Genomic DNA, 25,964 nt, shown 5'->3' with positions numbered 1-25,964 from the left:
AATACTAGAGTTGCAATATGGTCATATTCTGATGAACTAGAGTGCATATTGTCAACTGACTGGTTATAAAACTTGGCCAAGTTATTAAACATGTACCTTTAAACAAATTTTGTATGGGGTATGGCCGCTATTGTCCACTTTATTTGAACAGGCACAGGTACATAATTACCTAGTCCGCTATACTAGGGCCTAAAAAAAAATTACATTTGGTTCGGGTTACCCGACCCTACCTACGGAATAGGCGCCGACCCTAACGTTTTTATAGTCAGTTTGAAAAAAAAATGAAAAACTAAAAAAAAAAAAAAAAAAAAATTTCTTTTTTTTTTTGCTTTTCAATATGTAGTTTAAAACCTTAATTGCTTATATATAAGATAACTTAAACACCATTCTCCAATGATGAAAATGACATTCTTATATAAAGCCTAATAAAAAAAAAAAAAAAAAAAAAAAATAAAAAGCCTACCTACCCTACCTATTTTTGAAAAGGATGTAACCCTAACCAAACAATTTATTTTTTTAGGCCTAGCTATATTTATCTTTTATTAGGAATTCAACAGTGATTGGAAACTGATACAACAGAACTAGTAGTTCAGTGTTCTACCATTGGTTTACAATTTAACCCAATGATTTTATACAGAATTTACAATCTAAAGGATGCAAGTTCAAATTCGGCAAGTATCGGTGTTTGGAATACTACAGTTTATTACAAATAATTGACGCAGCAAGATACCGGTAGATGATATTTTGATGATAAATGATCATTAAATTTAAAGTAAATGCAATTAAAATAAAAAAGAAAATAATTCAACTTCTTGTTTGGAATACTATTAGTTCCATTAAATTATCAACCCTTTAGTTTACTATAAATGCATGACGCAGCAAGATGGATGATATTTCTATGATAAATGAACATAAAATTGAAAGTAAATGCAAAAAAGAAGAATTCAACATGGGTTTGAACTCACAACCTCCAACATGCCAGACCTTTGAACTAAGCTACCCAAGACTGATGATTCACGACTTGAAAATGAAAATCATATGTTATATTGATTTCAGGTTGATGTTTGGTTCTTGTAAAAATTACGGAATATATCAAGGATATATATAGCTAGTGCACTGACTTTGTAGTAATACACATGCAACAGTTTAAATATATTAGACAATAATGTAAACTGAAGATAATCTGTGTATTGATTCTGCAAATGTAACCAATTGCGCCAAATTTGAGAACAGACCAAAGAAGAATTGCGCATTTTATTGCATTACCACATAATATACAGGGTACCAAAAAACAAGTTCACTCAAATAATACAAAATACATTGTAGTACTAGTAGTACATGTATAGGAATATTTCAACAAAATTATCAATAACAACCCATTTGTTACAGAGGCTTAAAAACATGTATCAACTACAGTGTTTCAATGAACAACATGTGTAAACTTCAGTGTTTCAATGAAAAACATGTGTAAACTTCAGTGTTTCAATGAAAAACATGGTTAAACTTCAGTGTTTCAATGAAAAAACATGTTTAATTAAACTACAGTATTTCAATGAAAAACATGGCTAAACTTAAGTGTTTCAATGAAAAACATGGTTAAACTTCAGTGTTTCAATGAAAAACATGGCTAAACTTCAGTGTTTCAATGAAAAACATGGTTAAACTTCAGTGTTTCAATGAAAAACATGGCTAAACTTCAGTGTTTCAATGAAAAACATGGCTAAACTTCAGTGTTTCAATGAAAAACATGGCTAAACTTCAGTGTTTCAATGAAAAACATGGCTAAACTTCGGAAGTCAGTGTCCTTAGTTAAGTATCTCACTCAGCACTTATGGTTTACATATAAATTATTCTTAATTTCATTGAAGATGTGTACTTTGTTTTAAAACAACTTCTACTTTTGTTTTAATTTTTTGTTATAAAATATCGTCCCTCGTCTAATATTCAGTATGATAAGGTTTATAATAAATGCTTAATTTATGAACAAATTCATGTGCCACTGAAATGACTGTGTATTATAATAATAATAATTATGCCTTCTGAATTAAATAATATCTACCAAATTACCTTGAATCAAAATATTTGAATTTTAATTGTGAACAATTTAAACAAAGAGAAAGCATATTCTTGATTTTGACCAACAATCCAAATGATCATTATTTACATTTTCAATAGGACTGCTATATTGATAACAAATTCTAATGATGAATGTTTCGGTTTTCCCACAGGAGACTATATTGATAACAAATTCAAATGATGAATGTTTCAGTTTTCCCACAGGAGACTATATTGATGACAAATTCTAATGATGAATGTTTCGGTTTTCCCACAGGAGACAATATTGATGACAAATTCTAATGATGAACGTTTCGGTTTTCCCAAAGGAGACTATATTGATGACAAATTCAAATGATGAACGTTTCGGTTTTCCCACAGGAGACTATATTGATGACAAATTAGAATGATGAACATTTCGGTTTTCCCACAGGAGACTATATTGATGACAAATTTAAATGATGAACATTAAGGTTGTCCATGGGATGAAAATAATCTTGCTCGGTCGGAAAATTTGGCCTCAGTTGTAAATGATTTCCTAGTTCAGCCTCACCCAGAGGCACTTGCACATTATTGAACATATTCACACCCTCCAACCCATTCTCTACTACAACTTGTGTAATAGATTTCACAGTGTATGGCGGAGGACTTGTCTCATCATCTTTACCTTCATTGTTAACATTTAAAACTGGCACTGCATAGGGAGGCATTCTTTCACCGTCTTTATTTATGTTAAAATTTGGCTCATACGACTTTTCAGGAATTTCGATTCCATGAACCGCTTCGTTGTGTTCGTGCATTTTCTTGTTTGATCGGAAATCGATTCCGCACTGTTGACATTTTGGTTTTCCCTTGTGCGTCCACATGTGCTGCCGATAGTTGCTCCGATCGATAAATCGCTTCCCACAGACTTCACAACCGTGGTCTGAAAATACATATTACATAGTTAAATGCGGAAGTTTATACCTGTTTAGTTCTTAACCTTTATATCTCACCTCTAATGACATTATAATGATATAATTCATAGTATTGGGTAGAAAATCAGTATTGATACAATTTCTATCTCGAGGGCTGAGTGATTATTTCGGACCATGTTGTCATGGACAATGTTCAGTAAACAGCAGGTAGTGTGAGTGAAGAGTGTTGTAAATTATCTGCATGGTAGTTACGAAACTGTTATGCCCATTCAGGGCTTTTTCTATAGTACCCACGGGTCCGACTATCGGACCCATTCCCAAAGCAAAATATAAGATATTTTTCCCAATCTTCAGAAAAAAATCGAAATCAAAAAAAAAATATTTTTTTTTTTTTAGGAAGTCTTTTTACCTGTACTGGTTCATTTTCAACATCCAAATAAATTATGTGATGTAAAGTTTGTTTGATAATTGAACTTGGAAATCAATGATTTTCATCACATTCAGAGATCAGTATAAACTATTTACTAACTGTCATGATTTATTGTAATAGATATTACACCCCAAGGATTGATATTTTTTGGGTCTTTTAAAGGGAAAATAAACTAATATTAAATCATTTCCTAATCCCAGGAGACTAGCTGTTGTTTTTTATTAACTGTAAAATTTACAAATTTTGGCATTTTCATGACACAAAATTTCCCAAAATGTCTAGGGTCTTCTTCCCAAAATGGGCAGAAAAAGCCCTGCCATTCTACGTTCCTACCGTGCCAATATTGTTGATAATGCGTAGAAACTTAAAAAAAAAAACACTCAAAAATGGTATAATATGTAGTTTAAGGTCTAAATTGGTCAAATGTACATTTTTACCAAAGTGAGTAAAAGGTCAGAAAGCTTTCAAGATGAATTAAAGCTTAAAGGCTCAATTTGCCATTGAACATAGTCATGTACATTGGTAGAACAATACATTATGTCTGTTTATACACAATATGTCGATGAGCCAATTGTTTAGAACATTGCTAAAATCATCGTTGTTAACTGTCTAATGTTAAAAAGCTCTTGCAGATTAATGTTTAATTTGTCTGCAGTATTTCTGCAGTTTTGACATTTGTCAATACCCAGCTTTATATTGATGGCAAATAACTGGCTTTATCTCTTTTTGTTATGAAAACCACAGTGGATTGATGACAAAGGCTCATTAAAGTCTTAATAAATCAGTAATAATATGAAACAGTATATGACAGTATAGGGTACTTTTGAATTTTGTCAAATCTCATTTTATGTTTAAGGCAGTATATTAAATTGATGATATACATGTTCAAGTGTGTGTAAAATATAATTTTGGCTAGTTGAACTGATTTATTATGACTTTAATGAGAATTGTCATCAAGCCACTGTGATGAAAACTGAACGGCCGCATTTCATTTTTTGACTGGTATATTCACAATTTTAGACATTTGGTCACTATTTTCACCATTCTAAGGGCCCTGGCCCCATTCTTCAAAAGGTGTAAAAAAAACACTGGGACAATAATTTTTGGTTAATATATATACAAATTATTAATTAAATTCCCTTCTGGATCAGAAATTTTTTCTTAATTATTCCTTAAAATTTATCCCAAGTAACTTATTTACAACAACCAAAGATTCATTTGTAATCAACTGTGCAATAATATCTCATGGATCAAAGTCATGGGCGCCAACAACATTAACTCTAAGGCTATGACAATGCCAGATTATTTCAGCATTTCTTTTCTCCAAAACTCACCAGTTAAAAAAAGCATTCAATATTGTTTAAATACATGCCTGCTGTTTTGGTGTGAACCTTTTCATGACGTTTAAGGTGATCTTTGGTTGGAAGGACCTTTTCACAAAACTGACACTTCCTAAATGCTTTGTCTTTAAGAGGCTGTGTCAGTGTTATATGGTTCGATTTAAATATGTGGTACTGAAGACTTCCATATCTAGCGAACTCAATATTGCAGACCTCACAAGTGAATACTTTCTTCTTAAACGGTACAGCCGAATGCAATCTCTTGTGCTTGCTCAGGTAAGAGCTTCTTTTCGTGGTAAATCCGCATATTTCGCAGCTGAAGCGTTTTTCAACAATATGGGACTGCATATGATTTCGTAAGACATTTATTCCTCTGCAAATTCGTCCACACTCTTTGCATTTCACCTCTTTCCCGCCAACACTGTGCCGCCACTCCAAATGGGTTTTGAGGTGGCTAACAGATAAGTACCGTTTACCACAGTAGCTGCATAGATGAGCCCCAGTCCCATGAACATCGTTTCTGTGGTGTTGCAGATGATGATACTTTTTAAATCGCTCCTGGCATCCTTTTTCTGAGCAGCGGTACACAAATTCTTTTGTGCAGCAATGTGCTTCCAATAAATGGGTACAGGAGAACCATGTTTCGCAGGTCTCGCATTTATAAATTTCAGATTTGTTATGTTTTGTCTTAAGATGGTCAAGTAGTTCATTGCTCGAACAGAAAACAGTTTCACATGATAAGCATTTCTGTTCCCTTTCAGTATCTCGACATTTTACTGATTCAACATGTATTTTTATCTGCTCCAGTGTCTGTAAAACTTTGCTGCATATACAGTAAAAGTTTCTTGCATGCTGGTAAAAATAATGATTCTTGAAATTTTCAATATCATCAAAGGACTCCAAACACACATCGCAAAGGAACTTTTTCTTGTTACTATGGCTAAGTTTGAACTCAAAATAAGCCACGTCATCCCTGGCATCTTTACTTCCAATCGTAAATTGACTTGGGATACCCATTTGCCTCTTTAAGCAGGCATGGTTTAGCAAGTAACCAGCAGGCATTGTTACAGAGCATTTTTGACACGATTCCAACTTTTCCTCCATCTTTTCTGTATGTTTGGTGATATGAGTATCTATTTCTTTTACCAATCTTACTTTCTCTTTGCAAAATGGACATATCTTTGTTCTTTTCATTTCAACCTTAACACTGTCTAAATCTTTAAAAGCCTTAAGGACATTTTCAGCATAACCTAGCACAAGTTCACCATTAACTTTAGAATCTGTCCACTTAACAACATCAGGTGAGCAGTCATATTTGGAAACAGGCTTTTCCCTGCGCCAGAGAACCTCTTTGTTCATATCCGTTTCAAGAAAGTCAGCAAGGGTATCATCTTTACCTACGATAAATCTTTTGTATGTTTTCACATAAATTCCTGCCATCACTTCATCAGGAAGCACCACTGTCTTGTCACGACATCTTTTCGGATCAACAACCTTCATTTTCTTTTGCCTATCACTTCGCACCCTTCTCTTTTTCACTGGCTTCTCATCTTTGTTGCCACTGCCAGTTCTACCATCTTCCTCATTCTTACATTCATTCTCATTGTTTTCATCTGCATTGGAAGGTGCACTATCCAAATCACTTCCATCATGTTGATTTTTTTCCTTAGCTTTCCGCTTATCAATTCTGCCTCTTTCTATTTCTTTTTCCTTCACTGACAGCTTAGCTTTCTTTAATTTTAAGCTTGTTTCACCCGAACAGTCTGTTTCTATCTCCTCTGATTCAAGACAATCATTTCTTGTGCCTTCATCTATATCATCAACATCAGTATCATCATTTCCATCTTCAGCTTCCATTCCTATGTCAACATCAGCTTCAATGTCACCATTTTGGTTTGCAGTTTCATTGGGTTTAAGTCTGGTTGTATCAAAGTCATCTATATTTAGGTCATCTGTTCCATCAGAATCACATTCTGGCTTCGCTTTGTGGGTTTTAGGTGGGTCAACAGGCTGAGGTTCTACAATATAAAAATGTACAATTACCATACACGCTATATAATAATTATTAACATGCCATAGTTCTGAGAGGCTTCCCAGGGAATTATGTTCTGAATTCCAGGGGATGTTGATATTCAGACCAGGGGATCCTTACGCAACGAAAATTAAGCTCAATATTGAAATAAAATAAGACTCAATACAAAATGAATATTTACAGACATTTATTTATTGGTCTAATACACATACATGATAAGAAAAAAATAACAGATTATAAAATCATCATGATGTCAAATTCATAGCATAAATATATAAAACATCAGCATTATATAAAGATATATAATTATATAAACAGAATAGCACATGAGATAATTGATTTACCTTTAATTCCAAATTCCAAATTAACATTTAGCACATGTTGTAATTTGGTTTCATTATTCTATATCTTGACATTCTTAGACATTTTCTGATTTTAATGAAAGACAGCCTAAAAGAATACATTTTTAGTTTAAACATTATATATTTTACAACGATTGTGATGAGCTATGATAGCTTATACTAAGTCACTCTTGTGGGCACGATGTTGCGCGAGAGTGTGGTCTTGTGATGTTGGGAAAACTGGAGTACCCGGAGAAAACCCACTTGTCTGGCTTGGTGACCACTAACCAAACTCAAATACGCCAAGGCCGGGAATCGAACCCGGGTGGCCTTGGTGAGAAGCGAGTGCGCTATCCACTGCGCTAACTGGATAACCATACGGAATACAGTTTTTACAATCGATCCCTGATTTTACTCTGCTTACCGGTATATTGACCTTTCAAATAGTTTTTCAAGTATAATCAATTATTGGAACAACAATAATGATCTTAAGCCTTATATTTATGCTTGAATATCTTATCTTTTTCATATTAACTTTTTTTTGTAAAATAACAGTGACCTGAAATACATACTTTTACAAAACGGCAGGAAATCTTTCAACAGCTGTTCATTGTTGTTGAGGAAATCTACACCCAGTTCACTGCCCTGGTAAATAAGCATGTCCTCCTCCACACGAGTGGCCACCACCAGTGCTTCATAACCGCTAGATACCAAATCAGATATCTGGAGTAAACAGTTTTATGAATAACATGGATGATTTAAAGCGACCTGTTTTATGAACAAATAAAATTTCAGAGATAGAAACATGTAAACTTTTTTACATTTTACAAAGGACAAAGACACACAGACTGTAACTAAACTTTTTGTAAGAATGTCCTTTAAATTACCAGTTTCTGGATTTTTATCCCAGCCTCATCTTTTCTCAAAGCTTGAGCATTCTGAAACCGAAAATACCAAAAAGTAACATTGATATTAATTGACATACATGTAGTTCAAAGAAGTACAATGTTTCATACATGTAGTTGTCAGTTTTGACATGCAAATTACCTTGCTTCGTGAACTGATTTCACTCCCAAATAATTTTATAAACTACAGTAAGTACTATGATATCAGTATATCATTATATTATATGTACATGTCTGTGTATAAAAGTTTCTGTATAAACTTTTTAACCAAACTGTTAAAAACGTTTTAAAAAAGTGTTAATGTCAAGACTAGTACATACTTCCAGGCATTATTATTCACTTCAAAATTATTAAAATTAATTTTTATATACACGTACAATGACAGCTTCTTCCTTTATCGATTTGCGGGCCGCAGTTCCTCTATTGATTTTTTTCCGCCTAGGTCCCATGCCAGTCTGCAATCACAGATTAACCACAATAAACTGAATAAATTATTAATAACAAAAAATATATGAATTTCTAAAATTCTCAGGGCTTCTGTTTATGGAAGTTTGGAAGTAAATTACTGAGCAAGTGCCTTATTGCAATCACTGTTTGATGTTATTTTACAACTACTATGCCCGCTGACAAGCATGATTTTTTTAAAACTATCTTAATATGTCACTGAGTATTCTGTAATTATGCACCAGTCAATTGTAACCCCCCCCCCCCCAGGTCCATGGGTATATGTTTTTACCTTCCAGTTGGCCCCTCAGTGCTGGGTGAATGCGGTAGTTTTGTCTTCAAGCCAAAAAATAGCAGGGGATGGGCCTAGTCTAAAATATTAGACGTGTTATACGGGATTCTTCCAATCCCTAACGTCTAAACGGGAATGTGCAAAAAACGGGGGTGTTTTAAAAATATTGAAATTGTTTTAAGTGAAGTAATTTATGGTTGAAATTGATCATAAAGAGTCATATTCATATTTAACCATGTAAGTGAAATGCTATTTTGCACTAAACAAGCATTTAATGCATTAAAACAAGTTGTTTACCTTTCCAATAAAACGAAAGTTGACTGACACAGAAAACAATTATGCGAAGGGGAACAACTCGATACAATCGTAATAACTCAGCCTCCTCCGACAAAGCTTCGAGATAGATCTCGTTATACAATCGTAACAACTCGGCCATGGCCGAAATGTTCCGAGCGATTTAAAACTGTGCCCTGAAGCCTTGCAGGTGCCCTTCATGTATATATCGTTGTGTTTTGACAGAATGAAATGAAGAAAAGCCGTCAAACTCATAATTATAAGTTGGATATTTATTTTTTTGTGTACGGAACTAATATAAAATAACATTATCTGGTTATATGTCTTGTTTTTATGATATTTTATAGACGCTATATGCTTTAACCCGGAATCCTGATCGGAACAACTACCCACTTTTGATACTAAACAATTTGTACGTGAAGGATTTGCCATATCAAAAATCTAAAAAAAATCCGTCAACGTACAATTATTTGGACTAGGGATGGGCCTTACATAGGGTCAAGGGTAGACTAGGTCCCTGGGGTGTTGGGTCATTTGTCGGAAATTTTACCAGCAGTTCGTCCCTGCAGGGCGGGGAATTTACCCAGGCTTGGCTGGACGGGGTGTCAAAGTCCCAGCTTTTCCACAGACCTGGGGGGCCATGGTTTCAATTAACTGGTGCCTAAGCAGCACTTCTAAATATTGCCTAGCTATTGACACAAACTTTTTTAATGTTCTATATGGGCTATATACTATAATTTCCATATAGAACATTAAAAAAAGTTTGTGTCAAGCACCTGTGGCTATTGAGCTAGCATTTATAATGAGGCGGTAGCATCGGTACTGTATGTGCAACTAGCTAAACGATGGGTCGTGGGTTCAATCCCTTCCAGATGCACAAGGACATATTGGTGCAATCTGTTACAGCATCCACTGTTAAGTTCAAGCATGCACTAGTGTGCTACTGTAGTGTGCAAAGATAGAATTTTAAAGAAAAAAACTTTGAAAAAAGGTTTACCTGTTGTCAGTCACCAGGTCACTTACTGACTCAGTTGACCGTGGACCTGTTTTGTCTTGATATTTGCAAAATAATTGTTAAGGTCATTAAGACACTAAACAAAATCCATAAAATCATTAATTACATTGCCTTGAATTTGTGAAATTGTTGACATTTTACTAAAATGGACTAGTTATAACGGCAATCAACGAATCCGTTAAGTAATCTAAAACGCAGTGACCTCCCTTTACAATATGTCTTTTTTACATTGTAGGAGAACGTCTAAATTAACTAAAACAATACCTTCCTCGCGTGTTTTTCCAAAGGATACTCCACGCATATTTCTGAATAAATGTAAAATTATAACTGCGACTCATATTTAGGAAATCAGTGGACAACAAAAATGATTGCCGTAATGTCCCCAAATATGGCCCGTAATATCCCAAAATATGGTCCGTTATTTCTGGTCCCTAATGTCCACGGTCCGTGATGTCCTGCTTTCATGGATTCCAGGAAAGAACCAAATAAAACGCCTATACGGTAGATCTCTAAGGCAGAAGGCAGAAAAGAAGCTCAACGTATTCATGACCTACATGTATATGGCCGTCAGGTTATGACCTACATGTATATGGCCGTCAGGTTATGACCTACATGTATATGGCCGTCAGGTTATGACCTACATGTATATGGCCGTCAGGTTATGAACACGGCTGAGGTGTCGAGGATGCTAAAAAAATGACGCCAACTATAATTGAGTAGCATCAATATGCCACAGAACTAAGGAATGCATTCTAAAAGGTGCTACCGTGGATCACAGAGGAACAAACCCTTTACTTTCAACTCCCAAACACGGGTTCAGTAAATGCTCCCCAGTAAAGGGTTTTCATGTACAACTGTTCGTGAAACCGTTTTACTAGGCATCAATGAATGGACTTCATTATAGATTTTGATTAATTATAAACATTATAGCCGGCACAAACCTCTCGACTAGCTTTTAGAAGATCAGTATGTGTATCGCATCATTGGATTCTGGGCAACGTCCCATTTAGCTGGGCTACGTCCCATTTAGCTGAGCACATAGTTTTGCTGTTCATGAACTGACTGCTTTTCGTCTGCAAGCACGGTTCCAAGAAACGGGCAACGCGAATAACAAGCAGCGGTCAGGGAGTATCGTTAAAGGACGCCACTCGAAGCTTGGTATATTGTGACGTCAGCTAGACGTCGTCTTTTCGTGTTCGCCCGAATGCTTGTGGATTGACTATGAACTGCCGTATTGACTAGAAATTCGATTTTCAAGGCCCGTTTTCGCCTGAAGGTCGCGCGACTTCGTGCTCATCGCCCTAACGTCGGCATTCCGTTGACTGCGCGTCACCGTGCAGCACGTCTAAACTGGGCTCGCCAACATGTAGGTTAGAATAGAAGGCATTGGAACCGGATCGTCTACGCATATCAATCGAAGTTTAACTACAAGGGACAGATGGCAGGATTCTTGTTTGGAGACGAAAGGGTTGAAGTGTTATGATTATGGGCGGGAGTTCATACAGTAGGAAAACAGATCTTAAAACAGTACGTTAATGTATTTTAAATGGTGTGATGAAACCATTGTTCCCGTCATTGAACTGTTCATAGCCAACCTAGCTTCATGCTGACGTTTTAAATCAGAGCATTGCCACTCTGCACTGCATGTTACACACAGAAGGTTTCAAAATGGCAGGACATAACATTGATGCCTACAAAATCACTTGATTTCTCACTGATCAAGCATATATATGCGGGGCCTTATATGACGTAAAGTACGTGGCAGAGATGACGTCAACACCGTGGTGGACTTTGAGCGGGGCTTTGCACGAGGAATTGTCGAGAGCACCACATTACGATATAGAAATACTAATAAGAAGTATTAGACGCTGGTGTGTAGCTGCAATTGAGGCAAAGGGTTCCACACTTCAACAACGTTGACTTTGGGAAAAAATAACTTGACACCCATGTTAAATATGAAGTGTAAAATACTGGAATAAGTTGGTATTTTCTGTTTATATAGTTAATCAATATTGGATATTAAATATGTGGTCAATCAATTGTTTGTCTTACACCAGCCTGGAAACAATAACCAATCCTACTACATCCAGCACGACTTCAAATAAGACCTAAAGTGGATAAGTTTGACTTTGGGACGATTTGTCTAATAATAAATCTCCACCATTTTCCTTAGACAAACAAATAATCGTGCTGTTTTAAATCTTTTGTGTTCCCCCTCTTATTTTTAACAAATGTCACCGTTTATAAAATAGGAAATATGGTAAAACGTTGTGCGTGGGGACTGTGTAAGTCCGACAGTCGTTATCCCGAGCGGTTAGGTGAAGGAGTCGAGTTTCTTCCATTTCCAAAACCTAAAAGAAATTTGAACAAATGTCTACGATGGATTATGGCCTGCGGAAGACCACAAGACCAGCTGAATCCCGAATATGTTAATGGAAACTATCACTTATATGTTTGCACTAAGGTTACTATTCTTAAATTATAGATCATACTCAACATTTGACAGGAGTCTTACTTTTTTCTGGCAAATCTATGGGTGATGCAGGCCTTTGCCGTAGTCAACCTAATGCTTGAGTTAATTGTAACCACGTCCCGCTATGTCCGGGGGTATACCGGGGATAGCCAGGAAATAATGCCGTGTTTTTACCTTCCAGGGTGAATGCGGTGGTTTTGTCCTCACGCAAAAAAAACAACGGGGGATGGGCCTTACCTAGGCCAGGGTCCCTGGGGTGCGGGGGCATTTGGTGGGGATTTTACCAGCAGTTTGTAACATCAGGGCGGGGATTTTACCAAGAGTTGGCTAGACCGAAAGTCAAAGCCCCCTCTATTCCCTGGACCTTGGGGGGGGGGGGGGGGGGGGCGTAGTTACAATTGACTGGTGCATTATTGGCCGTCAACGAGTCTTTTGACGTTTTAATGACTATGGCAGTCTCGAGACACGGGTATATAAGAAATGTCAAAATAATACATAAAAGTATCCCTAAATGCTTATTATTATAGCTAGCCTTTGTCACTACCTCAATGGTGACCTTAAAGTTGTCGTTTTTTGTATATATGTGGCTTTACAAAGTTTAATTAAATTTAATGTGACACAAAGTAAACAATGATTAAATATTGTTCAAAATTGATCATTTGCTTTGGTGAGTTAGTCTGTGATAATTGATCAAGATTTTCAAAAATATTGCACCTTATAACGAAATATTCACATAACAAAGTATTTGGCCTCCTGTAATAAATGCTGAAGAATGACACTAACCAGGGATAATTTTAGAAAGCTACTTTTGCGATATTCTTGCATAAATATTGTCTAAATAACATTGAAAATACATAAATGTGACCGATTCTTTTGCTTGTTTTCAGTTTGTGCTTTTTTGCTTTTATTCTTTATCGTAAGTCAGAGTCGTTGCCGCCTATGGCCCATCTTGTTGTTTATTAATTATAGTGTTGCTGTCGACTATGATCTGCCTGTGCCTTATCAAATTTGTCTTTGCACATGTTTAAAAGCGTTTTTTTTTCTCATGATAATTTTTTTTACACTGGTTTCAATCTGCATTTAATAAGCGACTTTAATAGGGGAAGCGTTCTTAAAACCTCACAAATTTTTTATGTCAGAAAATGCTCTCCATTTCTTATTAAAAATCTTGCTGATATTAAAATATCTCACCAGTTTTGGGCAAATGAGAGAAATTCTCTCATTGAAAATCTTTAATAAAATTTACCCTGACTCATTTGAAACTGGAAGTATGAACTTCCTGTCCATCAATTTTGGAAGTTTTTCACTGAAATATGTAAGTTTAAGGCTCCCAAATACAATATCTTTTTCCACTTTTTTTAACTACATGTTGTATATTCAAATATCAAATAATTTGCAACTTTTACATGCCAAATTCTCAGACTTGTAATTCAGTTCACTTAAACAGTCAATTGAAATTGTGACCATAAAACTAATATTGACACAGGGTTTTGATATTTTGAACTTCCAAGCTGTCATCTTTGGAAGTTTTCTTCAAAATTATGGAAGTTTTTGTACTTCTAAGGAATCAATTTTGGAAGTTTTAACCCATTTCTTAACCCATTTCTAGGGAGTAATATACTTCTAAACTTCCCTAACTTCCCTGAGTAACAAAACGATTGTGACCATATAATATATATACTAATGTAGATGTATATATTTAAAATTAAATTACAGTCACAGTTACACTAAAACAGATTTCATTGAAATTGAGCATTTGACAGCCTACAGTGGCTTTTCTTCTGTATTCAATCTACATGTAGCACTGCCAACATGATTTGAAATGGTGCACTAAAGACATCTTTGTTAAAAGATTATCTTCAAGTTTTTGAATGCCTCTGTTTTTACTGCAGCATTTTCCTGAGGGAAAGCCAACTGAGAAATTTCCAGACCCTTTGCCAGCCATAGCCACAGGATTTGTAAAGATAGCTCCTAAAAGACCACCACCAAAGCAGCGCAATGCAACACTGCCAGTACCTAAAGCCAAAAGAAAAGTTCTTCGTGACCAGGATCCTGGGTAAGTGAAATTTTGCTTGATAAATAGCAGAATATTTCCATCTAACACAGAAAGATATATATGAGAGAGCTCATTATAAAAAATGTAAGAAATAGAGATATAGCAGTCAAGAGCGTGAGAAGGTTAAAGACACTCCCTCTCAAATAAGCAGTACCACAATTAATACCAAAAAGGATGAATAAATATCGAAAAAAAATGGTTCTAATGAAGGATACCGTGAGTAATTTAAAAGAAAGTTGCAGAAAACACGGTATTAAAATTTAGCTATTAAATACATGGTTACAATCTTGTTAACTTGTTATCAGTAATTAATATTTTCCATAAATGCATTATTTAGTAAGTAGTTAAAGTTTTATCACTCAAAACTTATATTTGTTATACATGTGTTATGTATTTATTTTAAGTAAGAGTATCACTTTAAATTGAATAGTTATTATTTATAAGCCTTTAAATTTTGTGTTTATTATTTGAAACATTTGTATGGAAACTGTTAATACCATTTTGCAGGAATGAGTCAAACGTGAATACAAGTCAGTGTCCAGCTTCAGATGACAGCACAAAGCCAGCTGGATCAGGACCTATGATGTTGCCAGTAAATCCGCCAAATCCTCAGTCTGTTGAAACCACCTCCAAGTCAAATAATGAAGAGAAACCAAAAGGTGAGTGTTTAATTTAAGTTAGAATTTTCATAATTTTAATAATAATAGTCACTTAAGAGTAATGTCCCTTGAATTGGCTAACCACTGTTTTACCAGGGTCTGCTCTCTTAATTTGACTCACAACCAGTTATCACCAAACTTGGTTTCCTAAAAGTAGGACGGGTGCATTTTGCGACAATTGGTGGCTTTGGCGCTATTGATTAAGAAATTAAATTTGTTTATTTCAAAAAAATTCCAATGGCTATTAAGGCGTTTTCTCACAAAACAAGATTAAAATATTGTTCTAAAAAATCTAATTTGTTCAATGTTGGTGTCTTTTAACAAACTTTATGAAATGTAAAGTTAATTATTGATGTTCATCTTTTTAATGAATGACACATATTCTATCAATCAACTCACTGGAGTGATTCTCACAGACTGACAGTTAGGACAACTTTTTATTTTTTTTTCGTGTTGAAAAGAACCAATCTTTGCATAAATATCTGGAAATCAGTGATATAAGACTGATCACAAAACATCAGATCGCAGTTTTTAATGATTCCATTTGAAAATTGAAGTTTTGTTGCTAAAAGCCTTACTAAATTGCTTTACGAAAAGTGAGTTATTGGCATAAAACATCAATTTTCGCATGTCAATATTACAACTAAGATTTGATCCATTGTCTGCAGTTTTTTTACTGGTTGGCAGTCATTAATGCAAAAATGGCTCATTTTAAGACAAAAAATGAAGAAGTTGTCAAAATCTGTGAGAGTGCAGCTTTAATGGCATATAATGACAATCTTGCCAATGAGCTTGATTAGGATATATTGTAATAGCTTGTTTTATATATTGTTAATAAGTTTTAACTAACGTTGATACCATTTCTATACTTCTTATTGCAGACAATACACCATCTCTGGAATTCCAAGCTTTGACAGAAATTAACAAGAGATTACAACAGCAACTAGCGAAGCAAATTTTAATGAATGATGATCTCCGGAGAGAGAATGCCACTTTAAAGGGCGAGATCAAGAGTATGCAGAAATGTGTCCAGAGAGATAGACCACCTAGAAAACGACCATCTAGAGCTGGCAGTTCATCTCAAATTCAGACTTTGTCTCAAAATGGAAATTTGTCTCAAAATGAGTGTTCATCTCAAATTGGGAATTTGTCTGAGATTGGAAAGTTAAACACTTTATCTTCTATTGGAAATTCATCACAACTCAGAAATTTTGTTCAAATTAAGCACAAATCTCAAATTGAAAACTTGTCTCAGACTAAAAACTCAACTGAAATTGAGATTGTTAGGGGCAATTCTCACAGCTTTTTACATCCACTTTGCGAAGAAAATCCTTGTCAACCAAATTTGGAGATTTCAAATGGTTATGTCAAAGATTGGGAAAATAATATTATTGTCGTGAAGCAAGAGAAAGAATGATTGATTCATTTAATTTCATTGACCTTTATCTACATGTAAATTTTTTATGCCAAGGGCTTTCATTGATTAGATTTTAGAATCGGAAGTATTAACCTCAAAAACTCTTATTTCGAAAGTATCTCACTCTGATGTGAGAAAGTTTGATTATCACAAGTTGTGTTATTATTATATTAAGGGTACATGCCTGTGCTATTCTGATTAAATTATACTGATAAAATTATACTGATAATCATCTGTACAAACTCAGGGAATTAGGTTTTAGCTCGACTATTCGAAGAATAAGGAGAGCTATACTACTCACCCTGGCGTTGGCGTCAGCATCACACCTTGGTTAAGGTTTTGTGTGCAAGCACACATAGGTTAAAATCTTTATACAATGGTACTCAACCATCCGACCTGCTTAATTAACTGAGTTAGATAACTCTAGTTTGAATTATATTCAAATAATGGCCCCTTTTTTATTCAACATAGAAATTCTGGTTAAGGTTTTGCATGTCACCACATTTAAGTCAATATCTCAGCAGATATATATCATGTATTGCATTGAAACTTCACTCACAGGCTCCCAACCATTAAACCTTCTTATTGAATCAAGTAAGATAACTCTATCTTTCATATTATATAATTTTTGCCCCTTTATTATGTGACTTAGAAATTCTGGTTACGGTCTTGCATGTTAGCACACATAATATCTCAGTAACTACTTGATGTATTGCATTGAGTTAGGTAACTGTATTTTGCAAATAATGGCCCTTTATTATTAGACTCAGAAATTCTGGTTAAAATTTTGCATGTTACCACATTAATGTTAATATCTCAGCACATCATGTATTGCATTGGAATCTAATCTAACAGTGATCCATGCATGTTTCGCCAAATCTTTCCAATCCTTACACTGAAAAGAGGCGGAATTGTCGAGCGCGCTGTCTCTGTGACAGCTCTTGTTAAACTTGTGATTTTAAAGTTAAAATTTTAGACATCAGGTTTAAATATGTTTCACTTATATGCCTTCAGTTTGGAAGTTGTAAAAGTATTGAACTTTTATAGATTGCATTGTGAAAGTTTAAATGTCATATTTTGAAAGTTCATAACACATGGTTTGTGATATAATGATGTCACAAAAGCAAATAAACTCACAAATGTTTAAGGATAAAGTACCAGTAATTGTGCAATCCTGAATATTTACACTTTTCAAAGAATCTAAAATAGTTGTTTTGAGTGTTATATTAGAAAATACATTTTTTTTATTTTTTTATTTTTTTTATTTTCAATTGCGAAAATTGATTTGCTCATGTTGATTCATAAAGTTTCTATTCTAGGAACTTTTAGGATGCAGTTATATATTATTCCCAGTAGAACAGAAGGTTTTAGGAGCGGGAAATTGTTTAAGTGTTGTTTGTCCATCCATCTTTCCGCTATTATGTCCATCTATCACAGTTTTTTCTTGGAACTTTTTCTTGGTAGGGATTGATCAGAATGTTCCACTTGATGATACATGTATCTTGACCGCTAGTAAAAGTGGATCACATGGGGTCAAAAACTAGGTCACTAGGTCATATATTTGAACACACTCTTAGAGACATGATATTTGATCCAATATTCATTAAACTTAAGCAGGATGTTTTCTTTGATTTAATACTTTAACACCAGGTCAAAAAATACGATACTAGGTCAATTTTTAGAAATTCCTTGTGAACACTTGAAGGCCTAGTTTAAGGAATGTTTGGCATGATAATCTCCTGCTCTGCATATCCTGCTAATTGCACTGGTGTCACAGTAGGGGCCAAATTTCCTGTGTATTTGTTTATTGGCTCAGGGCCATTTAGGGTCCATTTTTATAATCAAACTTCCAAAACTGCACAGCAGGTTACTCAGATTGGAGATCTGATAAGACAATTAGGCAATAAGATTTAGATCAATTAACAGAGGTTGTGTACAAATACACGTTTTTTTTATTTTGTTTTTTGTGGGAGGGGGTCACTTATAGAAGGCTTAAACGAGGCCTTTAAGAGGCTATATTTAGTTGGAATATGTCTCGTCCAATCTTTTGGATTTTATCAGTGTTTGTCTGGCTGAAATATTGGACAACTATGTCACAAGGTTAAATTAAAGAAAACACTAAAGGGGTAATATTTATGGTCAATTTTTAGCCATGATGTTATCCCCTGCTCAACTGAAGGTTTCGGGGGGGGGGGGATATTGTCTGACCATTTGCTAGTTTCATCTTTACAATTTTTTGGCTGTCCAGATCCATTTTTTTGTATTAAGTGGTTCATTTAAGTTCATGTGAAACTAGTACAAATGCTACTCTATTTACAACACACTTTCATTTCTAATGTTTGCAAACAAACTCAAATTCATATCCAACTTTCATATTAGTATGTCTCTCTGCAGCTGTATGATATGTTTCGATAAGAATATTTCATCAACTTTTTATTTCCGTTCCATGTACTTTGCCTTATCAGACAGGGGATATCAATTCAACGAATTACAACCTCAACTATAATGAACCATTGGTTTATCCAATGACTCAAAAGATAAATATGTTCATGTATATTTTTGGAAAATGTTATCATCAGTACTCGAGATGTTCAATATGTTTAGACTATTAAACCTATTAAATATCCGAAAATTGTAGTTGCCTTTATACATGATACACTAAAAAACATAACTTTGTGCAAAAAAACACATTGCATTTGGATTTAAATGTATAAAGGTTACAATAAAAATACATTAATTTAAAGTTCATTAATATTATTTCAGACACATAAGCATGTTAATTTATGCATGCTGCATTCTGCCCTCCAACAAAAAATGTTTCAGTTCCACAATTCTCTTATTTTTTCCCACAGGCATCTGTATCATTGTTTGTCACTTAAATGTTGTACCCAAAATGGTTTTAAACAACATTTAAGTGACAAACAATGATACAGATGCCTGTGTTTTTTCCCATCGACTCGAATTGAGTGACATTTCAATGTTTTGTTTTTTGCATGTGTTTTTGCTCTAGTGACCAAAGGCCGAAAGAGCGTATGTAATGGTGTTGTGCCCGTTGTCGTCTCATCCATAAACAATTACTTATAAGCACGGTCAAGTCTTCTGTTTTGATTGTACCTCAGTAGTTAGAAATCCTTGACAGCTCGGTTACTTTCATAAACCAGCCAGAGCCGTCCATGCATGACTGGACTTTGACTCCGAGTTAAACTTGTCAAAAATGTTATAATACAGCTTGTGAACACAAAAGAGCCTATATTTCTTATCCGCTCGTCACCAAACTTAGACAGTAGTGAAGTATTGATGAGACCCCGGTTCCAAAACCAGCCATATCTGCCGATGCATAATTGGGTTATTGCCCTTGAAAGTGACTAAATTGCTATGATTGACTCAAACTCAATCATAGCAATTTAGTCACTTTCAAGGGCAATAACCCAATTATGCATCGGCAGATATGGCTGGTTTTGGAACCGGGGTCTCATCCAAGTTTGGTGAAGATCAAATAAAAAATGTTATCCGATGTTATACAGTAGTTAATAATAGATATTGACTTATCACGGTTCATTTCGAAAACCAGCCAGAGCCACCCATGCATGACTGGTTTACGCCCTTTGGAATTGCTGTGATTGAGCTTGTAAAGAGAATAGTGCCTACATTTTTTATTTGATCTTCACCAAACTTGGACAGTGGTAAGATATCCATGAGGTTTCGGTTCCTTTTAAAAAAAATCCAGATCCGCCAATGCATCACTGTATTATATAGTTCTTGATTTTTTTTTCAACATTCATGTAATTAATTGAGCCTCTATATTCACATTGCACGTTATATGTACATGTGTTACAGGACTCTAATGGCGGTGCCATTGTACTTACATGTACATGGAATGTTCATAATGAACTATAATTTATGCTCTGGATATCAACTTATTTAATAAGCCATACCAGTAGAGCATTATAAGACCCTGATATATACATGAACATATAGTAGAGCCTCCAGTTTATATATATATGTATATATCATAATACATATACATATACACATGCATGGTTATGCACTGTTTGCCTGACTAGTCCTCTCTTAACATAATGACGCACACCGTTTTAAATTGCACTGCACATATTGTATGGCTTTGCAAAAAGAAAACTTAATTCATTCGGAACTCCTCGGCCATTTTTTCAAAAACAACCTCGGATGTATGCCGGTACATCTGTTGAAGTAGTCCGTATTTTTTGGAATAAAAGCATTAATTAAATGTAGTGTTTAAGAGTTGTATTCATTGCTCTCAGTTTAAATTGATTGCCAGTGAAGTGCATTATTGCAAACATAATTACGATTCCCAAGAGTTAAGTCATAAATTTTAACTACTAAATAAGATTACTACGCGATCTATTTGCAGCGGACTTAAACGTACCACTTTTTAAGTATGTAAACCGTCCATATACATCCGAGGTTGTTTTTGAAAAAATGGCCGAGGAGTTCCGAATGAACTTAATTGGGACCATTCAATCAAAATCGTAGGGGCGATTTCATACCTAGGAGAGATCTTGAACAGTAGTACTGTTCTGCTTTATAATCCTTTATAAATTTAAAATTTCTTCCAGGATTCTTCATAAAGCGACCCGGCTCCTGTTGCTGAAGTGATGCACGATACTCTCAGGAATATATACACACATTGCAAAAGTATGCAAATGAGTCTTTGTGATGTTCCGTGTTATGTCTAATTAGAACATTAAGTAACAGACCCTTGTGTATGTAAAGGGGTAAGTCAGACCCGAGACGAGATTTGTATAATAGGTTTATTCTGTATCAACTAACTATGATTCTTGAAATACATGCATACACTGCAGTGCAAGCTATTCGCTGACGACTAGCTGGTAGGCGGAGCTTATCATATCCTGCAGAGCATATCAGAGACCACTAAATCTCTCCTTTTTTTCAGACATGCCCTTCCCAAACGAAAAGTTTTTTTTTTTACCAAAACTCACTTAAACCCACTTATAAGCATTTTTTTCTGGATTTCTTCATAAAATGCGTGTTAAAAGCGGGGTTTTTGGTGGGCATAAGCAAGTTTTAAGTGTTTTTTTTCACGGCAAATGTGAGTTTTATGCACAAAAAGAAGGCTAAAGTGGGTCTTTTTCTTCAAAAGTGAGCAAAAAGTGAGTCGTTTACGTTTGAAGTGAGCAAAAAGCGTGTCTTTTACAATAGAAGTGAGTCTTTATTTATCTGAAGCTTGTCTTTATAGTCTAAAAGTGAGTTTTTGAGTCAGGATGTTATGCATAATATAAGATTATAAATTCAAAAGTTAAATTCATAAAATGCATACAAAATACATGTTCATTAAAAACTAAAGCATGTACTATACAACTTAAATACATGTTTGCAATTACCGACTGATGTTAGTGTACGTGTATACACATGTAGGCGTATGCTTTATAAATACATGTATATCTAAACGTCTCGGGAAAAGATAACATGCTTGCTGTGTGTATAGGATTTCAAAAAGTAATATTAATTACACTAAAAGATAATAACAATGATAATTAATATGTAATGTAAATATTTAAATAATAATATTAATAGGAAATGGGAATGTTTAATGAAAAATATCAAAAAATCACTGTGTGGGAACGGACACCGGATATAGCTAAAAATGATAAATCGATAAGTGTTTGATTTTGACAAATGGAAAGTTTCCATCATTTTTTTTGTATTTTATGGTTATATATTTATCAAAAACTTGATCCTGTGCAATATAGGACAGTGATGAAAATGTGTCTCCTCTTTTGAATGATGGCCCAATTCTTACCGAAAGTTGCATGATCGCTCACAAATGTTCATTAATGTGGTACGATTTCAAACATAAATCAACAAATTTAGAATAAGAATAAAAACTGAATCCTTTTTGATGCCCTGGCTGTGTACTGGGGATAGGTGAACCAAATAAATAACTGCACAGGGGATAGCTATCAAGTGGACTGAGGATAGTTACGATGTACTTAGAATAACGAGACTGTGATAATGATTACGGTCATTTACCTATACGCAAGCTCGAGGGAAATTGTTCGATGTTGTCCATATCGAGGGATGAGAGCAAAACAAAGTTGTTGATTTTTTGTATCTGTATGTACTTAAAACTGTTTCATTCATATAGATTAGTTAACCATGATTTGTTTTTCATAAGCATCAACATTCGAGTCGCAAATATCTAAATATTTGAAATACGCCGGTAATCTGATTTATTGAGGAACACAAAACATATGGCCGTAGAATTTATGTAGTTTTTGCTAATCATATATATAGTATTGCTTTGTAAATCAAGCAGGTACGTTTTTGCACACAGAAAGTCATCAGTAGGGAATGAGATATTGTGATCAAATTTGGAACGCGTGAAGCTTTTTTCTAAGCTTGGGTCGATGTTGATATTACTTAGAACAGAATAATGGTCTCTGCTCGTTTACTTCATTGAGAAAGTATGTAATGTGACCAACCCTGATATTTAAGCAGCTTGCATATATACGTTCATTTAGGAGAGCATTAACATTTAGAGTTAACTCATTGTTAACTTAAATTTGCTCAATAATTTCTTATCAAGTTGTACTCTCACTTTTAGCAGATTGTATAAAAATTCGAATATTGACATACATGTATATTGAATATTCAACGGTGTTACTATCAATTTTGTCCCATTTTACATGTTTTGACCAGGACATATTTCTCAACTTTTAAACTATCCTCAGTACATAATACGGCTATCCCCAGTACAGTACTGTGAACATTTCTAAAGGCATATCTTTAACAGTTTAAAAGTTACATTACCAGTTCTTACAATAAAAATAGTTGAGCCTATGCTTGTGAAATCCTTCGATTCAGGTTTTTTATTTATTCGATATATTTCCTAAAAATAACAACACTTGTACAAATTCTGTAAGTTTTGAGGTGATCATCTCAGATTTGAAGAAACATTTTTCGAGGTCCGCTAAATTGTAAGCACTTTAAAGTACACCATAGGCCAAATTTAGCATTCAGCTATTAGTTCAAACACTTGTTTCATTTGTGGATACGGTAGGTAAGCGTTTACACTGCAAGATCTTACCTCTGGTAAAGAAAAACAACTGCATAATTGTCTGTTTACTTATCACTTTTTGAGCTATATCCGGTGTCCGTTCTCACACAGTGAAAATAGCCTGATTTAAATTCTTTATGACATTCGGATAGCACAAGTTTATACAATACATGCATTAAATCCTACTATTCAACTGCATGCAGCTTTCTGAACAGTAAGTGAATCATATTACAGTTTACTTTTAAGAGCATGCATGAACGTACATCGAGTTACAATTTACGACAGTACAGTACTGCGATGACAATGATAATAGTTTTTAGTACTGCTTTTAAAACTCAGTTAAGGGTGTTCCGTTTTCATAAATTGTACAGAGTCATAATAAGCATCGTTATTTGAGTGAATATGATGCCCGTCACAACTCGGCTGCCCCTGTTACTGTACGCTTCGATCTGTTGGCATAGTAACTCTTCGGGTTTCAGGTCTAAAATGCGTTTTCCTATGTACGAGGAACGGTAACTGTCTCTGCCGCAAAACATCTCATTTTTGTTCACTGGGCTTTTAGTTGTGTTAAGCCATTCCCAGGTGGCTATTAATTCACAGTCGCAGCGGTATGGGTTATTGTCCAACTTGACTTCTTGAAGTTTGTCATAGGCCTGATGGAGAATATCAACTGCTTGCATAAACTCAGGACTTAACAACTTGATGTTGTTGTAAGATAAGTCAAGTCTTTCCAAGTGTTTGAAACAGTCAACTTTGTTCGGCATAGACTGTTCCATGAAATAGTTGTGCGACAGATTCAACAGTTTAAGGGAAGTAAGCTGACACAGGGAGGTGGAACTTTTCCTTGACAACACAATGAACTCATTGTATGAAAGATTCAGATCCTCTAACTCTGTCAAATCAGTGTCATGAAAGATATGTGCCAGCTTGTTAAAAAATATTGAGCCATCTTCGAACGCGTTACTTAAATCCAGATGCTTCAAATGAGGCATTGAAGTGAAGTAACCTACTTCGCTGTCACTTCTATCAATTTCCCACTGGTTGTTGCTTAAAATCAATGTTTGTAAATTCGGAATACAGTGAAAGGTCTTCCCATGGATTGTCTTTATATTGTCGTTCGACAGTTCAACATACGCCATGTTGTAAAGCACCAAATCAGGGGCGTCGTGACAGGATCCGAATAAATTGTTCTGCAACGCACTAAAATTGGAATGAGTAATAGTTATTCGTTCACAGTGATCATCTATATCCGAGTACAGGTTAATTATATTATTTCCGCGTAATTGTGATTCACCGTGGCATTCAACAACCTTCGTCGTACAGATACAATTTTGAAATCCACCTTTACATGTCGTATTCTCTCCGTGTGAATATTTAAACAAAGTAAAAACAAACATGAGCTTCACAAGCTGTTTCAACTTCCTAGTCGCCATTTTTAGTTTGTGATGTTTTTTTTGTATATAAATATCTTGTTAAATCACTTGTGATACGCTTGAATTAACGTGAACCCAATCTCGTACACACTTCGGCATAGAATAAAAACTTATCAACGAACAGGTATTTGTATTTTACCGAAATAGCAAATATTACTCTCAAGTTTCCCCACAAACAAGCCAATTGACAGCATGTTTTTCCGCATATATATAGTTTTTTTTATATATACACAAGAAATTGCATGCTATTTCCATCTGTAAGTCTGTATTTCATTAAAGGCTGAATGTTTTTTAAATTTTACACAAATCTTCGCAGGCATCATTCTAATCTAATTTTACAGTGATCAATGCATGTTTCGCCAAAACCTTTCAATCCTTAATTACATTGTAAGCACCTTTAAGTCATTATCTCAGTAAATACATAATTTATTGCATTGCAACTTTTGATATGCATTTCCAACTGTCTACGCGACTAAATTAATGAAGTTTGATAACACTTATTTGAATGTAATGCAATCAATGGGCCTTTATTATTTGACTTAGAAATTCTGGTTAAGGCCAGTTTCGGAAACCAGCGAGATCCACAAATCCATGACTTGATTAAAGTCCTTGAATTTGTCAAAATTGCTATAATTAAGCTTGTGATCAGAATAGATCCTATTTATTACCTGATGGTTACTGAACTTATACAGTAGTAAGATATTAGCTCGATCACGGTTGCTTTCGAAACCAAGTCAAATCGGCCCGTTCATGACTGGATTATGGCCCGTTAACTTGCCAAAATTGCTATAATACGGTTTGTGA

General features: G+C 34.8%; 3 protein-coding genes across 3 annotated transcripts; 1 reads left to right on the top strand and 2 right to left on the bottom strand.

The window, feature by feature from the left end:
* Positions 1 to 1,240: 1,240 nt before the first annotated feature.
* LOC128245059 (zinc finger protein 729-like) lies at positions 1,241 to 10,198 on the bottom strand. The gene is made up of 6 exons (XM_052963268.1): positions 10,048 to 10,198; positions 8,398 to 8,475; positions 8,003 to 8,053; positions 7,688 to 7,838; positions 4,775 to 6,760; positions 1,241 to 2,980 (listed from the first exon to the last, which is right to left on the bottom strand). The coding sequence occupies exons 2-6, from the start codon at positions 8,467 to 8,469 to the stop codon at positions 2,493 to 2,495; spliced, it is 2,748 nt and encodes a 915-aa protein (XP_052819228.1). The 5' UTR covers positions 8,470 to 8,475; positions 10,048 to 10,198; the 3' UTR covers positions 1,241 to 2,492.
* Positions 10,199 to 12,239: 2,041 nt separating this feature from the next.
* On the top strand, positions 12,240 to 19,305 carry LOC128246406 (uncharacterized). Its single transcript, XM_052964596.1, has 4 exons — positions 12,240 to 12,529; positions 14,431 to 14,594; positions 15,102 to 15,253; positions 16,135 to 19,305. The coding sequence occupies exons 1-4, from the start codon at positions 12,323 to 12,325 to the stop codon at positions 16,668 to 16,670; spliced, it is 1,059 nt and encodes a 352-aa protein (XP_052820556.1). The 5' UTR covers positions 12,240 to 12,322; the 3' UTR covers positions 16,671 to 19,305.
* A 4,207-nt stretch (positions 19,306 to 23,512) lies between these two features.
* On the bottom strand, positions 23,513 to 25,166 carry LOC128224770 (trophoblast glycoprotein-like). Its single transcript, XM_052934811.1, has one exon. It carries the CDS (start codon positions 25,158 to 25,160, stop codon positions 24,084 to 24,086), a length of 1,077 nt encoding a protein of 358 aa, XP_052790771.1. The 5' UTR covers positions 25,161 to 25,166; the 3' UTR covers positions 23,513 to 24,083.
* Between the last annotated feature and the right edge of the window lie 798 nt (positions 25,167 to 25,964).

The sequence above is a fragment of the Mya arenaria genome, chromosome 2 (assembly GCF_026914265.1).
Source record: "Mya arenaria isolate MELC-2E11 chromosome 2, ASM2691426v1".
Lineage (NCBI taxonomy): Eukaryota > Metazoa > Mollusca > Bivalvia > Myida > Myidae > Mya > Mya arenaria.
This window is presented reverse-complemented; position numbering and strand designations above follow the sequence as displayed.

What these genes read in the sequence shown, in the direction of transcription:
- LOC128245059 (XM_052963268.1), bottom strand. Translation starts at nt 8,469, where the DNA reads ATGGGACCTAGGCGGAAAAAAATCAATAGAGGAACTGCGGCCCGCAAA. An exon ending in GGATAAAAATCCAGAAACTG is followed by an intron (nt 7,839 to 8,002) that starts GTAATTTAAAGG and finishes TGTTTACTCCAG; the next exon opens with ATATCTGATTTGGTATCTAG. An exon ending in GGTTCACACCAAAACAGCAG is followed by an intron (nt 2,981 to 4,774) that starts GCATGTATTTAA and finishes ATGTATTTTCAG; the next exon opens with ACCACGGTTGTGAAGTCTGT.
- LOC128246406 (XM_052964596.1), top strand. Translation starts at nt 12,323, where the DNA reads ATGGTAAAACGTTGTGCGTGGGGACTGTGTAAGTCCGACAGTCGTTAT. An exon ending in ACTTATATGTTTGCACTAAG is followed by an intron (nt 12,530 to 14,430) that starts GTTACTATTCTT and finishes TTTTTACTGCAG; the next exon opens with CATTTTCCTGAGGGAAAGCC. An exon ending in TAATGAAGAGAAACCAAAAG is followed by an intron (nt 15,254 to 16,134) that starts GTGAGTGTTTAA and finishes TTCTTATTGCAG; the next exon opens with ACAATACACCATCTCTGGAA.
- LOC128224770 (XM_052934811.1), bottom strand. Translation starts at nt 25,160, where the DNA reads ATGGCGACTAGGAAGTTGAAACAGCTTGTGAAGCTCATGTTTGTTTTT.